General features: G+C 36.1%; 3 protein-coding genes across 3 annotated transcripts; 2 read left to right on the top strand and 1 right to left on the bottom strand.

Moving 5' to 3' along the window:
* Positions 1–611: 611 nt before the first annotated feature.
* Positions 612–3,695, top strand: LOC132278568 (ankyrin repeat-containing protein ITN1-like). Its single transcript, XM_059780390.1, has 5 exons — positions 612–935; positions 1,310–1,342; positions 1,873–2,411; positions 2,837–2,919; positions 3,035–3,695. The coding sequence occupies exons 1-5, from the start codon at positions 770–772 to the stop codon at positions 3,693–3,695; spliced, it is 1,482 nt and encodes a 493-aa protein (XP_059636373.1). The 5' UTR covers positions 612–769.
* A 1,695-nt stretch (positions 3,696–5,390) lies between these two features.
* Positions 5,391–5,858, bottom strand: LOC132278560 (probable transcription repressor OFP9). The gene has a single exon (XM_059780378.1). The coding sequence runs from the start codon at positions 5,856–5,858 to the stop codon at positions 5,391–5,393; it is 468 nt and encodes a 155-aa protein (XP_059636361.1).
* Positions 5,859–9,363: 3,505 nt separating this feature from the next.
* Positions 9,364–17,182, top strand: LOC132308731 (pyrophosphate--fructose 6-phosphate 1-phosphotransferase subunit beta-like). Its single transcript, XM_059806934.1, has 16 exons — positions 9,364–9,652; positions 10,080–10,241; positions 10,321–10,442; positions 11,065–11,118; positions 11,265–11,371; positions 11,561–11,666; positions 12,297–12,360; positions 13,387–13,475; positions 14,601–14,732; positions 14,902–15,072; positions 15,158–15,273; positions 15,385–15,496; positions 15,672–15,756; positions 16,478–16,522; positions 16,711–16,779; positions 16,869–17,182. The coding sequence occupies exons 1-16, from the start codon at positions 9,466–9,468 to the stop codon at positions 16,943–16,945; spliced, it is 1,698 nt and encodes a 565-aa protein (XP_059662917.1). The 5' UTR covers positions 9,364–9,465; the 3' UTR covers positions 16,946–17,182.
* The last annotated feature ends 241 nt before the right edge of the window (positions 17,183–17,423 follow it).

Below are 17,423 nucleotides of genomic sequence, written 5' to 3'. Positions count from 1 at the left end.
ACAAAGTTGCAAGGTGATCCAACTTTGCAAAGAAAAACCAGAGGGACCAGTGCACATACTAACCATACAAAATGACACAGTCCTACAAATGGCCACTTACTCCAAACAAGCTGACTTGGTACTACGTTTACTTAAATTGTTGCCTGAAAGTCATTATTGCAAAATGACTAGTCTAAACAACATTGGAAACACTATACTTCATGAGGCAGCCACTTCCAACAAAATGGTCCCGGCTGCAAGGGAAATGTTGCTCAAGGCACCAAAGTTGTTAGGCATGCGCAATGGGCATGATGAGACAGCTCTGTTTCGTGCAGCCCGGTATGGCAAAAAGGATATGTTCAAGTTTCTAGATGGCGAAATCAACAGAATCTTTGGAAGTGATGGCACAGAAGAAGGCCTCAATGCCTTTCATCAGAGTGAGAATAAAAGCACTATACTTCACATGTCCATCCTCACTGAGCATTTTGGTGAGTATCCATGAGCAGAAGAACTGATATACAATATTTAATCATGTAACTATTTTCTTCATTATTTATAATCTTATCCAAAAAGCAAATGCTTTTTCTTCACTATTTATGATTAGTTAGATTAGCTAGATAATTTTTCATACATACTGTATTATATATTGTTGGATGTCACACAAAACACTTAGGAATAAGATATTGAGAGATGCTAAGGTCAAAAAATAATAAAAAAAAAATAGAAAGGCTGATCCTTCTTTTTTTTATTTTTTTTTTTCCCGTTTCCTTGCTTTCACTCAGATTTTGCTATGAAACATGAAACAGATTTGGCCCTTTCGATTGTGGAAAAGTATGAATACTTAGCTGTTGCACAAGATAGAGATGGGATGACTGCTCTTCAGCTTCTTGCATGCAATCCATCAGCATTCCTAAGTGGGAGTAAACTAAGTTCCATCAAGCGACTCATCTACTCTTGTAAGATCCTTCCTTCTAATTCAGGTTCCTTGGACTTTGCCATAAATAATATCCTTCTTTTCAAATGAGGTTCATTTCATTGTTGAGACTGTAATGAAAGCAATCTAAACTTGGAACTTTTCTTCTCTATTCCTCCGTCTTCTCGGCAAGGAATTGAGCAATAATATCATTGTTATACTTCCATATCAACTATGCCTATAAAAGACCTCTTCTTTTTATCCAATCACACTTCACAGCAATCATGCATGTGTGCCATGTTGTTGCTATCTACTAATGCCATGTATTTGTCTTATCTTTGATCTGATTTGTCATTTTTTTTATTTTTTATTATTAAGTTACATCCTAAATATCACCAAAAAATTGGGTTTTTACAGGGGTTGCTGATGATACCATTGAGACAGAAGAAGGTAAAGGGTTGTGCACCTTTGTTCTCTCATATTTGATGTTGGACCATGTTGTTGTAATCTACAAATGTCATTTATCTGATTTTATTGATTTATTTATTTATTTTTGTCTGATTTGTTGATTCCTTTCATTTTTCTTTCTTTCTGCCTCTTTTTTTTCCTGATTAGTTACATCCTAAATATTGCAAAAGTATTGGGTTTTCTAAGGTCTAATTAAAAATACTACTTTGACAGAAGCAGGTAAAATGATGTATGTCGAAAGATATCACCATTGTTTCTCCTATCTTTGATTTTGGAAGCCCTTTCATTCTTTCATATTTGTCATTTCATGCCTTCCATCATGCATTATTGTCATTATATGACAAATATTTTAGTTTGGCTTCGGATGAGCTCTAGGATCGATCTAGATAGAAATACTTGTCTTTATGATGGTTCAACATAGTTGAACATATTTCTTTTTCTTTGAATAGTTCTACCAATTTGTCTCTATATATGTATGCAACTTTTACTGATTTCAATATCTTGTAAAATAGAATCATGTTTCCAGATACCCTTTTGTGAGGCAATTAGGAAGAAAAAACAGAGGTATGAATCTGCTTTGAGACTTACCAAGTTCTTGATAAAAAGAGATTCCTCATGGAAGGCCACTGAATCTGTAATTGGCTGGGGTAAGCTTAAGACCCACAAATATGGCCAAGAAGTAGAGGAAGTACAAATGGCCCCAACAAGTCATGCAATGAGGACTGGACACTCTGCTGAAATTGCCTTGTTTTTGGCTAGTAAGGCAGGCATCATAGAGATTGTTGAAGAGATACTCGAGCGATATCCTCAGGCAGTTGAGCATATTGATTATCATGGGCGTACTATCTTACACGTAGCTATCAAGTATCGCCAAATGCAAATTTTCAATCTTGTAGAGAAAATGGAAATTCCAATGAAAAGGCTCATAAGAAAGACTGATAATATAGGGAACTCCATACTGCACATGGTTGGGATAAGAGCAGCTGATCATGCAGCTAAAGACAAACCAAACCCTGCTCTGCTATTGCAGGAGGACTTGCACTTGTTTGAGGTTCGACTCTTTTTTTTTTCTTTTTTTTTGGGGGGGTTAGGTAAATACTCACGCACACACAGCCACGAATGCCCAATATGGGGCTCAAAACCTTGACCTCTCCTTTGAGGGAGGAGAGGTTATACCAGCTGGGCTAATGGCCCAGTGGTTGAGGTGCGACTCTTGTGTACACAAACACATACTTTTTCATGTATAGCACATAAACATGGCCATTATGGAGGAGGCTTCAAGATGTTGAATCAAAGATTGGTATTTTGCCATTTGTGCATCCCTTGATGAAAAGGGCCATGGTCCAACAGCTCGAAGCACTTTGCTTTGTTTTAATTTAATTGTAAAGGGATTATCAAAGAAGAATTGAGAATTTAATCAAATCAGTGATTTACGGAAATTAACAAAGTTATATATGTGTTTCCATGTTTATGCAGCGCGTGAAGAAAATCTCTACGAACCATTTCACCAAGTGCGTCAACTCTGATGGAAAGAGTGCTGATTTACGGAAATTAACAAAGTTATATATGTGTTTCCATGTTTATGCAGCGCGTGAAGAAAATCTCTACGAACCATTTCACCAAGTGCGTCAACTCTGATGGAAAGAGTGCTGAAGTACTATTTGCTACTAATAGTGAAACACTTCGTAAAGATGCCAATGAATGGTTGAAGCGCACCGCTGAAAATTGCTCCATTGTTGCTGTGCTTATTGCTACTGTTGCTTTTGCTGCACCCTACACGGTTCCAGGAGGTCCAAATCAAAATACTGGACTTCCCATTCTCCTCAACCAGCCTTTCTTTTTGATTTTTGCCATGGCTGACGTACTCTCCCTTACATTGGCTTTGACATCAGTCATTACATTTCTCTCCATCCTCACGTCACCATTTAGGTTAAAGGACTTCAAATATTCTCTTCCTCAAAAACTTATGGTAGGAGTTACACTACTGATTTTATCTGTTTCAGTGATGATGTTGGCATTTGCAGCAACAATTATCCTAACCATACGTAATAAGCAACAATGGACAAGAATTGCCTTATACTCTGTTGCTTTCTTCCCCGCCACCATCTTTCTACTCTCATACTTGCCTATTTATATATCACTCATGAGTAATATCAAGTACTCTCTCAAGAGAGCAGGAAAGGGAGTTCCCCGATTAAGTAGTGCTTCCATTAAATCTTGGCTCACCAATTCATTCATGTTTTATAAATCCAAACCCATAACCCAATCCCAAGCCACAAGTTGTACCTGTTCTAGATGCCCTTGTACTGCTCAAACCATCGATTCCCTCGTCTGATCTGCCCAATGGAATCTCATTTTAGTACCATCTTCCAAACACCTACTCAATAAAGTCCATAGTGAGATCCGTTGAGTGATTACTGTTGTTTAGTTTGATCCATTGTGTGATTGCTATCATTTGTTTTTTCCTTGATTTCTCAGTATTTTCTGAAAATACGCGTCATTAGTTTGTCATGTTGAGTGATAACTTGTACTTTGTGATTCTAATTTTGCTTATAATATTTATGTTTACGTTTCAAGTATTCTGGTTTTAACTTTGTCACAATTCTTGTTCAATTGATTACTCAACACAACTCTAGCCAATCACTTACTGGTACTGGCTAGCTGAACTAAGAGACGAATTGAAAAAAACAAGAAAAGAAGGTGTACTTCAGCTTCAATTCTTTAACAATATGCAAGATTGATTAATGAATAGGCTGCACAGGATTGACACAGCATGGATCACCTATTTCAATTTGAGAGTCTTCTTCAAACATTATCCCCAACAACCCCATGGCCTGATCTTGAACAAAAGCGTGTCTCGCGGCCTCTGCTTCTGCTACTAGGGCTGAGGACTGATATCTCTCATACTTGCTTTTGCCTCACCATCGACTCATGACAAACAAGTAAGCTTCTTTAAAATGATGTTTGAATTTGCCTAGCTGGACCTTTTCAGAATTACCATTTTTTCTCCTATACCATGTTCATACACAGAGCAACAGATTGCATACCTTTTTTTTTTTTCCCTAGTTGGTGGTACTCACACACATGCCTCCACTGATACTCGAACCCCTAATCTCTCTTTGAGAAGTAGGGCTTTGTGCCGCTAGGTCACTGGTCTGTTGATGATTGCAGACCTTAAAAAATAAAAGAACGAGGAGTTGTGTCTCTATCAGTACCATAACAAGAACATTCAGCAGTTTTCAGGTTGAATCTTTTTGCTAAGTAAATCCAGAGAATGACTTCGCGTCTCTCATGTACTTTGACTGCGCTGTGTGCGCGTTATCCTTCTACCTCAGATCTCCAATTCATTCATTTTCCGTGAATCACATACTGCAAATCCCATGCCTAGCTAACCTCAAACTACTGTTTCTCTAGTTTAAAGCCTGACTAATGTTCCATTTTTAGCACTCAAAGACCTTGTCAATATTTGCAGGAATTATTCAGACTACATATTGAGAGTGGCCAACTAGATGATGACTAATACCTCATAGTGGTTTAAATCTATGATAAGCATTCATGTTCTCCACTATGAAGGTTTAAACTATAAAAAATGGTACTTTTAAGCAAATGAAGGGATAAGAGGAAAAAGGAAGAACATAAGTATGCAGTAGAAGAACAATCCATTTTCCAATCTGGACCAGGCCAGCCCATCCATTTAACATCCCTATCCAAGCACAAACCATACAAATACATTCAACAGTGACTGAAAAGTGATAAGAATTGAACCCTTCACACCCCCTATGCCATTATTTATTTATTTTATGCTTGGGATTTGGGGGCATATTATAGTTGCTATATCTTTTGAAAGTTTCAGTTTACAAAGAAATGACATTTACATCTTTCCTTCCACTGGTGCATTGTACCATGTTTACTTGTATCAAACATAGATCTGCCAGTTATTTTTGTGATTAAGAGCCTAAACCACAAGGTATTCCATTTTCCATAATTTTCATTGAATAGGACTAATCATCTAGAAGTATTACGTTTCTCATCAATGGCATTTACAACATAGGAACAGATTAGTACAAACCTCATGGAAAACCTCCAGTATAATCCCTCTATATTCCTCAGAATTCATCGAAACATAACAATTCAAGAGCTTTCGTAGATCCTTTGGCTCGTAAATCCGGTTTGCCATAATCATCTCAACCATGGACTCTCTAAAATCCTCTCTCGGATCATAGGAAGACTTCTCCAATGCCACCATTACAATGAACTCAGCCCCTTCTCCCCTTGCCCTCCTCCTCTCTTTATGTCTTGCCTCCTGCCTCTCCCTGATCATTTGGTCTAGCCGCTCTTGGACCATGGCGTGTGCTAGGCTAGAGATGGTTCCAAACCGATCTGAGTTCGAGCTTTCAGTTTCTTCCGAGGAAGAGACACTAAGCCTGCAAGTGCAACACAAGCTTCTGCATCCTCCAAGTTGAAGCTTCTGCTTCTTGAGTTGTCTAGAGACTTGCATTTTTAGACATTAGCACAGAGCTTTGAAGGCAAATGCCTGCAAAAAAAAAGATTTATGCACAATTGGCAAGTGGGTCGCACTAATCATGATTGTGTAGGGATTCTGAACATTTGATGCATAACTTGTAAGATGAAGTATGGTTGGAGGAAGATTTGAAGACAAATGGGGAACATCTGTTTTGTTTATTGAACTAGTGATTATGATGATAAGCACACCTTTAATTCCTCTTTATAGGTTGTATTAGGTGTCATATGCTTGGATGTGTGGCTAATGTGGAAAGATGGAAACCATGAGACCTACCAATTCAGATAAGATTAAAAGAAGGGGAAAAAAAAGCTTTAGTTGGCTTCACATGTGCTGTGAGTGTCTGCACTCATGTGCTTGATGAACATCAACCATAGACTCAAGGTTTACTGCTGGTAGAAGGGTTAGTGTGATTGTGAAGTTGATCATAATTCAATCTTCTACTCAATTTAAGGACCAAACTAATATCCAAATTGCTTTACATGGTTATTGAAATGCATCAACAGCACACTGTGAGGTTAACTTCACAAGAAGATTAGTGAAACTAGCGGAAAAAGTTGAAGAGAAAAGAGGAAGTACATGGGGGTATAAAGGAAAAAGAAAGAGGAGAGTGATTCTTAAATATTTCATAAATTAATATATACATGCAATTATGGTGTTTCAGCTTAATTAGTGAATCAATATGACATAACATCTAGACCTACCACTACTTTGAGAGGCCCTACATTGCTATTTTTGGCTGTCCATTATTCTGAAGATCAACATAAACAACATGAATTGCATACCAAAGCTGCCTAATAGATGCAAGTTTTTAACTTATTATACTCCTCAAATTTATGTACAATGATTCTGGAAGAAAGTTCGTTCCGAAGCTAGAGATTTTATTCATCAACAAAGTTCATTTTTAGAGCATAATCTCCATGTGTATTGCTCAACGTTCGTGTTTCGTTAATTCGTGAAGCTTGATATTTGAACAAACGTGCCTACACAGGAGACCACAAAGAGCATGTTGCATTCACAATGTTGGAAGACATTAGACTAACAATCCTTGATCCATGTGGAAAATAAGTGCAGCTTTTAATATGGCTATAGCAAAAGGTTAGTATATGCTATACATAAAGAAGCAGCAATGTAGGTACAACATAATTCCATATTGATGCTTTTAATCCACAGATAGGCCAGACTAATGATGTCAAGCACAATAAACAAAACCCTAACTCGCCAAGAAAATCGAGGCTTGTCGGTTGTTTTAGGGATAAAGCATGTCTGGTGTGGTGTTGTTTGTGCTTCACTTTCTACTTAAATCAGACTGAAAAGAGTCTTTTGGCTGCAATATCATTTTATTTGGATTTCTTAGCCTGTTAATCTAGGCACTTGTTTAGTGTGCCCTTGTTGCCCTAATCCAATTATTGAGAAAATCCTGAGAGAGGTTAGACAACTGGTGAGAATCTCTTTTTAGATTCCCTTCTTGCATTTTGGTCACTGAGAGAGGAAAGAAGATGATCAAAAGCAAGGATGAGGTCTTTGGCATGTGATACTCATTAGTGTGTATAATGGATTACTAATCCTACTTTATTTGGTATGTAAGAAAACATGATTTTCGTTCTTTTAGTACATTAAAGTACTGCTTCTTTGCACCAAAGTTGTCCAATAAACAAGATGGTGCATGTGGCTACAATTATCACTTAAACAGTAAAACCCAAAACTCCATGTTGATAAAGAGATGTAATAGATAGAGGAACTTTGGCTAAGGCGTAAAAAATGGGCATCACAGGTGTAGAATGAAGAATTGGTAGATATTTCAGTTTTTGGAGTAGGTATGACTGTATTCGAATTTTACATTTCTGACAAGTGTACAATGCCCAAGTTCGAATCCCTCCTCTCCCCAAATGTGGGACAAGTATATAAATGATAAATTCATTTTCTGTACGAATTGGGAAACAAAACTAATTTCATTATTTAATGCACAATACTTGCCTCCTACACTGTAAGTAGAAATTTCCCGAGTGATGTGGCCCAATAAAAAGTTATGGAATATTAGAAAAAGACCAAATTAAAACAAACCCTTTTTTTTATATATATGGGTTAACCCAATCCATATATATACAAGTATACTATAAGAACATATATAGAGGGGAATAACTCGACTGTGCCCACCCACACACACACACACACACATATAAGTTATGGAGAGAGAGAATTCCTTATATCTAATATGGTATCTATATGGCATTATGTATCTCTCTCTCTATATATTTATGATATATATTTCTATATATGAGAGGGGGATTCCTGCTATGTACGTATATGTATATGTATATATATATATATATATATATATATATATATATAGGGATAGAATCTATCTCTATATCTATCTATAAGGCAGTCTCTCTATATACACATATAACTTATATATATATATATATAGGGATAGAATCTATCTCTATATCTATCTATAAGGCAGTCTCTCTATATACACATATAACTTGATGTTCATGTTGATAGCCTCTGTTCTCGCAAAGCAAATTCTTAATTTGATCTCTATTAATGTTTCAATCCAAAATGCTAAGTAATAATAAAATGTTTCAATTGATTAGATCATTAGAATTTAGGAAATACATTCAAGCTTTGGGGTGTCCATGGAGATTGATTAGGGTTTCGTGGATAGGAGAATAGAGATGGAGATTAGGGGGAAGAGAGAAGTTTTAAAAAATATTCTCAAATGAATTTTAATTTGAGCCTGGTTAACCCGTTGATGCACTTCTTAATATATTTTTTATTTGAGTACATGTGTCCAAATTTTATTGGACTAAATCAGTGGAAGGAACTTCTTATTTATGGGGTAGGAGGCAAATATTGTCTTTATTTAATTACATACATCAGATGACACCGATTAACATCAGATAAAAAGTGTTACCTGTCAATTGTATTGGATTATAAGAGTTTATCAAACAAAACACAATCTAACTCTAATAAAAACCATGACAATCTAATGTTGGTTATTACGCTGCACAACACTGCCACTAAAAACATTGCAAAAATATTCGTTGAAATTTCAAATTCACAATTCCGAACCATGTAATAATTATTTTGTTTTGAATCTACAGCTTTGTTACTTAGCCCATATAGTAATTGTTATTTGTTTTGCTATAATTGGCATAAAAAATAGCAAAGTTAAAAAATAACGGCCCAAATAGCATTGCATGAGAGCCCAGTTATAAACCCACCAACCATATAATAGCAAATGTTATTTATTTTGAATTAACAGTTCTCATAGCAGGTGGGTTGGGAGATGCTCTAATCTAATGGCTAATTACTTTCATTGCTTTGCAATATAAATGCCATTACGACTCGTGCCAATCTTTGACCATCCATAAAAATATAGTATTGCGTTCCCAAAATACCCTGTTACCGTTGGCAAGTGGCAACTACCCTAAGTTCGAGTCTCAAAAGACTTTTCTGTCCTTACTCTCAACTCTTCTTCAGTAAAAAGTGTGCGAGAGAGAGTGAACAGCAAAAGCGAAGGCAAAAGGTACTCCGCATCTTCCAAAGATCCGAGCTTTTGATCTCTGCGATATCAATGGCACCTTCCTTGCCACCTAACGGCAGTGTCGCCGCCGGGACTACGGCGGTTTCTGGCCGATTGGCGGCGGTATACAGCGAAGTACAGAATAGCCGTCTCGACCACTCTCTTCCTCTCCCGACGGTCGTCAGAAACCCCTTCAAGGTCGTCGATGGCCCTCGTAGCTCGGCCGCCGGAAATCCAGGTCTTTCTTATCATCTTTAAATATTTATGTATATCTACTACTGGTATAGATAAAGCTTGATTAATCAAATTAAGCAATGCTCGATCTCTCTGAATCTATTATGATCCAATGGTTTATAAAACGCATATAAATGTTAATGTTTGAATATATGATTTTAATCAATTGCGATTGATGAAAGAAAATGAATAACTGAGCTGAGCTTAAATCCTTTTTTAGTTTGAATAGTTCGGTTTCAATGGTAGATCAAAAAATTTATTTCATTACTTCACGGAGATTTAGGATAATTTCAAGGGTTTAATCTTGTCTCTCGGATTGCATTTTTAGTTTGATTACTTCAGTGTCAGTAGTAGATCCAAAAGAATATTTTATTTACTTCACGGAGATTTAGGATCATTTCAAGGGTTTGATCTTGATTCTGGGATTGCAGATGAGATTGCAAAGTTGTTTCCGGGCCTATTCGGGCAGCCGTCTGCAATGTTGGTACCAGGTGAATCTGCTGAGTTTGCATCCGGTCAGAACTTGAAGATCGGAGTGGTATTGTCAGGAGGCCAAGCTCCTGGAGGACACAATGTTATTTCTGGGATTTTCGGTTAGCATGAGTTTTTCTCAATTGGATCTTATTTGGTTTGGATTGCTATTGAATTCAATTTTATTGGTGTTTCTGGTAGATTATTTGCAGGACCGTTGCAAAGGAAGCACACTCTACGGATTCAGGGGCGGACCAGCTGGGATCATGAAGTGCAAATATGTGGTGCTGAACTCAGAGTATATTTACCCATACAGAAACCAGGTTTGGATTTTTCAAGTGTAATTTGTGGTTTCTAATAATTAAACATACATTATACTTACATATGATATGCCTTGTGCTAGTTATTACTAACTTAATGGATCGTAATCTGGTTAGCATATACATTTGGATATGATAGTCTTATACCTATAAGCTATATATGTGGCAAATTTGTTTGCATGCCCACTGCATGCGGTGTGCTGTTTGTATGAGAAAATTGTATGTGTCGTTGTCATAGAATCTATATTTGTTGTTTTTTCCCTTTTATCTTTGCATGTGTATATATATGCATGCAGTTTTTTATTGTAAATTTTGGGATGGAATGGAATTGAATTTTGAGAAGTGAAATATGCAATCCAAAATACAATCATGAATATTTGAAAGTCAACATATGATTGCTTGTTTGGAGAGGACAGGAACACGAAGTCCTGTAATCCAGCAATATTCCATTTTTCCTCTATGACTGTACTTTTCGAAATTAGATTCTTCCATTTCAAAATAAAGGCATAAAAATGGAAGGTAGAATAGTGGAAAGTGAGTAACAGAATGGTGTGGGACATAAGCTGTGTCCAAAGAGATAAGATAGGGTCATAACTGTGTTGCATTTTTCTTTCCCTCGTGGCAGGGTGGTTTTGATATGATTTGTAGCGGCAGAGACAAGATTGAAACCCCTGAACAGGTAATTCACTGTTTTTTTGGCTTCGTGAGAATCTTTGCTGAATGATTGTTACAAAATTTAGACAACTCATATGTGCTTAGGTTTGAGTTTTTATATTAGCCTATTCAAGGTTAAGACTTACCAAGTTTGCATGGGCATGATTTCAGTTTAAGCAAGCTGAAGAAACAGCATTGAAGCTTGATTTAGATGGACTTGTTGTAATTGGTGGGGATGATTCAAACACAAATGCTTGTCTCCTTGCTGAAAACTTTAGGTGAATTTTCTGATTTCGATATAGAGATGCTGGTTGGTTATTTTATTTGATTTTAGCTTTAAATTTGTACTCTTATCTAAAAACCGAATTTACAAATTTTGAAATTTTGTTTATGTACTGATTATATAGTTTTATATGATGTTCGGTGTTCCAACTGTATGATTTTACTAATTGTATTCTACTACTCAGGAGTAAAAAGTTGAAAACTCGGGTGATTGGATGCCCTAAGACAATTGATGGTGACTTGAAATCCAAGGAAGTTCCTACGAGTTTTGGATTTGATACTGCATGCAAGGTGTTCTAACCCTGCCATTCGACAATTATGCATCTAATTTGTATCCCCAAATATTAATGGATAAAGTTAATTATATGGACAAGTATTGATGTATTGCTATAGTGGTGTTAATTTGATTCATGCAAATAACCTAAAACTTGAGGCACTTGATATTGGATTTGTTATGTTGTGTTTATTATCCGATCTACGAATTTCAACTATCTTACAAGTGGAATATTTATGATTGACATCCTAGAATTTAACTCTATTTTCAGAACATTCTTTGTCCTTTTCTTTACAGCTTGGTTAATGTTATATTTAGTTTCTGTACTTTTTGGGCCAGCCATTTACGAGAATGAGGTGATTTATTTTTAAAAAGGATATCTATTTTCAAAAATTTTTGGTTACCATGATTATATCCTTCTGAATTTCTGTTTTTTAGGACTTTGTGGATTTTGATAAGTTAGCACGTATAATATGCTCTTTGTTTATCAAATTTGAATGTGTATGCTGTTCTCATTCTCTAATGCTTCATTCAACATATAGGATGTGATCTGCTAATGTCATCAATGTCGTCGGAGACTAAATCTCCATGTGACTATTGTTATAACTTATACGGTGCTAAATAATCAGTTTGTGGTTATTTTGCAGATATACGCAGAAATGATAGGAAATGTCATGATAGATGCTCGCTCAACTGGAAAATATTATCATTGTAAGTTTATGGAACCTGGAATTCAAATTAAATGGTCCTTACCAGTTACCATCTGCATGCTATGCTGTTTTTTCCCTGCATGCTTATAGTAGGAATAGATATCTTAGGATGAAGCAGCGTACAGATATAAAATCAGCCGTTTTTTTTGTTGTTGTTGTTGTGAAAATCCCTTATTTTCCAGTTTTGCATACCCTTTTTTTTTTTTTTTTTTTATCCATATTAGATACAGAATCATCCAGTTCTTTGATTTCCCTGCATTCTGGTTTCTTTGTCGTATTTTTTTCCCCCCTCCAAATCCTTGAGTGAAATGCCCCAAATATGTTTTTGGAATTGGAACAAGCGAACATGCAATTACCCTTATAATTAAGTTCCAAGCTAGTAGTGTGAGTGATATCTGGTTGCAGTGTCCAACCTAAATGTCTAGGATTCCAGCCCCACGTGGTTTCTGTAATAAATAAAAACATGTAGGGAGTAGGCTACATAAAGCTTATTCAATCATTTATTTGGGCAATGCCATATTGAATGTGTGTGTGTCATATTTCCTCATAAATCCAAGCCTTGCAATTTGTTTTTCTTCTTGTTGTTCCTATAGTTTGTCAACATATGCAACATAATTCTCTAGTCTGTCTTAGTCATTGATCTTTATTGTATATGGTGAAACTTTCTCGTCCAACTTTTGCTTATCATGCTATTCCTTACCATCTGTGCCTTCTCAAGGATGCATAAATCTCAAATTTTATTTTTTCTTGTCTAAACAGACTTATATCTCATAATTTTCATTTCAGCACAGCTCATTCTGTGAACATATAAATTCTTGATTCTTAACATTTCATACTTGCTTTCTCTTGACATTGATAATTTTTCATGCTAAGCTATGCATAATCTGTTATTTTCAGTATTTTTTAACTGGAATTTATTGTCTTTTCAACTCTTTATTTTTTCACTCGTTTTTTTGTGCCATTTACATTTTTGCTTTTTTCAGACAGTCTAAGTGAATGTGGTATCTAAATCTGTAATTGTTTGCAGTTGTACGGCTTATGGGACGTGCTGCTTCACACATTACATTAGAGTGTGCTTTACAAACTCATCCCAACATTACCCTTATTGGAGAAGAGGTACTTCTATTCATTTATTTGTTCACTTCCAAATACATTGCTGGCTTAGCTACACATATGTCTTTAAAAACTTAAGCTTTTGCCAGTGATTGGGACTTCTTAAATGCTGCTATCAACAATTATGTCTTCCCATCATTGTCGATAGTTATGTTTTTGGGTTGACTTGTAGGCAAAACTACTTAAAAAATTCAAGTAGTTATTAATTTTTTTAAAAAATGAGTAAAATCTCAAGAGTGGCAATTTGTCAAGAAACAAGGTTCTACCATATTAGGTTCCAACTAAGCTCACGACCTTTTTCTGCTATTAAACAGCCCCCGAGAGTCGTTAATTTGGGCATTTATAAGCGCACCACCAAGTTTGCCTAACATAAGAACTTGCGGGAACACCATCATCTATGAGTTTTTTATCCGCCAAAGTTTTGGGGATCTAAGTATGTGCAGTCTTTGTAATATAGAATGAGAAAGAGACCGATGTAGAACCAGAAGAGAGAAGGTAAGTGAGAAGAAGTCAGGAAGAGAGAGGGAAGAAGAGAGGAGAGAAGAAATCTGTTATCAACTCAATATTATTCAATAGTCATCAAGGTACCTAATTTAATATATATGCCCATGTATATATAGACAGTACAAGAACCCTAATGTCCAAAATAGCTGCTGCAAAGATGAAGATTCAAAAATGGGGGCCATGAGCCCTAGTGAAACATATAGCCGGCCTATGTTTGGTGCCGTAAAATAGCTATGCTCAGTCCAACTTGGATGCAAGACAGAAGACCTTATTCATAGGCAAACCTAGTCCTAATTCTAATTAAAAGGGAAATATTGCAAAGCTAACTCAAATTATAATTCCTAAAAAAATATAGAAAAACTCTAGATCTATCCGTCCTTGCCCATTTCCCAAGCATAGGTGAGAGTCATGTGCAATTCATGTGTACAAGCAATGTCCTGAGCTCCATCACTGGTCAGAAATATGTAATTGATAAAAGTTTGGAACATCGTACATATTTTTTTCCCTGTTTGAAACCCACACACCCATCATCTCACAATTTGAAATATACTTGACAAATATTGTCAAATCTTTGTAACAGCTTCCCATCTAAATGTTACTTTAAAAGATTGTTTTTTGTTGCAGGTTGCCGCAAAGAAGCAGACTTTGAAAAATGTTACAGACTACATTGCTGATGTGATTTGTAAACGGGCAGAACTTGGTTATAACTATGGCGTCATACTTATACCTGAAGGCCTTATTGATTTCATTCCCGAGGCAAAATTCTGGATCATAAAATTTATATATTTCTTTTTCCTTGCCTGCTTCTTCAATGGTCGGGCACTATTCTCTGAATCATTAGGACTGCTATGGTCTTAATATCATTATTAATTTATTGTAATTTTGATAGATATATTTCTTGCATGATTTTTGGCGTCATTTGCAGGTGCAGCAGCTTATTGCAGAACTGAATGAAATTTTGGCCCATGAAACTGTAGATGAAGGCGGTCTATGGAAAAAGAAACTTAAAGATCAATCTCTGAAACTTTTTGAACTGTTACCTCCAGCTATTCAGGAACAATTGATGCTTGAGAGAGATCCACACGGGAATGTGCAGGTATTTATGTCTTACTGTTCAGATTCACTGTTTTCTCTTCTGCTGGACAACTTGTTAATGTTATATCCTTGTCTGTTTTATCCAGGTTGCCAAAATAGAAACAGAGAAAATGCTTATTCAAATGGTTGAAACTGAATTGGAGCATAGAAAGAAGAAGGGTGCAAATAAAGGCCAGTTCAAAGGCCAGTCCCACTTTTTCGGGTACCAAACTTATTTTTCTATATAAGTTATCACATTTATGAATCAAGTGATTTAGATTAGAAGTGACAACACGAGGATTTGGTTTGAGGGTTATAATATATTACTTTGTAGGTACGAAGGGAGGTGTGGTTTGCCATCTAACTTTGATGCTGCATACTGTTATGCATTGGGTTACGGTGCTGGAGCTCTACTTCATAGTGGCAGAACTGGCTTGATATCATCGGTTTGTACTTCTTCAGTTTGTTCTACCATCCTGTATAAACATTTTATTATTTTTTGGAAAGTTATTCTAGTTTTTCATTGATAATCTATATTATAGAATTCAAGCTTTTGCTCATTCTCTGACACAAGATCTGGGCAAAAAACTTTTATGTGATTAGTTTTGAATTCATTTCCAGGTCGGTAATTTGGCTGCTCCAATCGAACAATGGACTGTAGGTGGAACTGCATTGACTTCATTAATGGACGTGGAGAGGAGACACGGTAAACTAACCCTCATCTTCTCATCATATTACAGATGCCTTTTTGTGCAAAGATTTTCTTTCTCATTTTTCTTTTCACTTTTTCCCCTTTGTTTGCGTATCTTATCCCAGTAAAGCATACTGGCAGAATACATTAATTTGGCTTATGATGGGTAGATTGAGTGCAGACCTAATGTCGTGGATTTTTGTTCAAATTGGCTGCCTTCGTACTTGTACCAGCATTCACATATCTGCCAACCATATCATATTTTGCCATTGCACTAAGCCATTACTCTGTGCTGGTCTAACTTAATGCGGAATACTAAAAAACCAAGACTGGAGATAGACCTAATCTTTGGTATTATTTTGCACAAAGCTAGTGTCCTTAGACTTGAACCTGTGTCCTCAAGCTTGTCAACCTGAGCTTTTATTTAGCGACAATCACCTTTTATAAAATAATACTGTCAAGTATCAATATTTTGTTGGTGTTGTGACTGCAATTATTAGATAAATTAATAGATTCATACTAGTTATGTCATGTTCCATTTGTAACATTAGGATTTCATATCAATGGAACTTTTAAGCTTCAAATTATTTTCTCTTTCCTGAAATTTTCCTTTGGGAGAATATAAATGGAAATTTCACAATCTTGTAGCCGTTTTTGTTAGTTGAATTGAATCTTTCGTGTTAATTTTTGTAATAAAAATTCCAACTCTTTTCTGTAAAATCAATTTCTGTTGCAGGTAAATTCAAGCCTGTGATAAAGAAGGCAATGGTAGAGCTTGAAGGTAAAGATCCTTTTATTGCAATCACATGCTTCTTATGTTAAGTGGAATTGATTATCTATTTTTGGTGTTGCTGGATGCAACGAAATTTTATGGTGTAATGCATTAATAATTAATTGCAATTGACTTGAACCCTGACTTGCATAAATCTGAACCAACCAAAATATAATTGAAATCGATGAATGTTTCAGGTGCCCCATTCAAAAAATTTGCATCCCTGCGGGAAGAGTGGGCCCTTAAGAACCGATATATCAGTCCTGGTATGCTTTGCCTTTCTCATTCCTATGAATTTCATCCAGTGTTTAGTTGCCTCTTTTAACTACATTCGTGTTGATCTTTTCGTTTGCAGGTCCGATACAATTTACTGGTCCATCATCTGATTCTCTTAGTAACACTCTATTGTTGGAACTTGGAGTTGGAGCTTAGACGCACTGATGCAATTTCATATTCTCCTAGAATGAGAATTCTAAATTACACAAGTTATGATGCATCTTGCGAGGTCTTCAAACATCATTTATGGTGTTGTTTTTCTTCTTTTCTTTTAAAAAATTCGGGGTTGGAATGCTGACAATTACCTTGACCTTTTGTGGATTTTGATCATGAGACACCCCTCTTCTGCTCCATTTGCTGGAAGTTGAATAATTGAAGCTCCATGTCAGTCCATTCTGTGTTGCTGTGCAAATTTTGTAGCCGTGTTTTTTAATTGTTCCATTTGGGTCCCTCTTCTTGAGGGTTGGATCTTGCAAGAGTAACAGCTCTTACGTTTGCCATCTAACCCAAAAAAATTAAACTATTAGGTGGTGTTGGTGTTGCCTGTAAGCCATTCTAAGTTAGACTCTCGCCGTTTGAATCTGGTGCTGGTGCTGGTGCGGGACAAGAACCCATGACATTTAGCCAATACCAT

This window comes from Cornus florida, unplaced genomic scaffold (assembly GCF_030987335.1).
Source record: "Cornus florida cultivar Cherokee Brave unplaced genomic scaffold, ASM3098733v1 CherokeeBrave_3.0.0_Hap2_Chr01, whole genome shotgun sequence".
Taxonomy (NCBI): Eukaryota; Viridiplantae; Streptophyta; class Magnoliopsida; order Cornales; family Cornaceae; genus Cornus; species Cornus florida.
This window is presented reverse-complemented; position numbering and strand designations above follow the sequence as displayed.

Bases quoted from the DNA above. Each gene is read 5' to 3' on its own strand.
- LOC132308731 (XM_059806934.1), top strand. From the start codon at position 9,466: ATGGCACCTTCCTTGCCACCTAACGGCAGTGTCGCCGCCGGGACTACG. The intron at 10,443-11,064 runs GTTTGGATTTTT...CCCTCGTGGCAG, and splicing joins TTTACCCATACAGAAACCAG to GGTGGTTTTGATATGATTTG. The intron at 11,667-12,296 runs GTGTTCTAACCC...GTTATTTTGCAG, and splicing joins GATTTGATACTGCATGCAAG to ATATACGCAGAAATGATAGG.
- LOC132278560 (XM_059780378.1), bottom strand. From the start codon at position 5,858: ATGCAAGTCTCTAGACAACTCAAGAAGCAGAAGCTTCAACTTGGAGGA.
- LOC132278568 (XM_059780390.1), top strand. From the start codon at position 770: ATGAAACATGAAACAGATTTGGCCCTTTCGATTGTGGAAAAGTATGAA. The intron at 1,343-1,872 runs GTAAAGGGTTGT...CTTGTAAAATAG, and splicing joins TACCATTGAGACAGAAGAAG to AATCATGTTTCCAGATACCC. The intron at 2,920-3,034 runs GTTATATATGTG...TGCTACTAATAG, and splicing joins GATTTACGGAAATTAACAAA to TGAAACACTTCGTAAAGATG.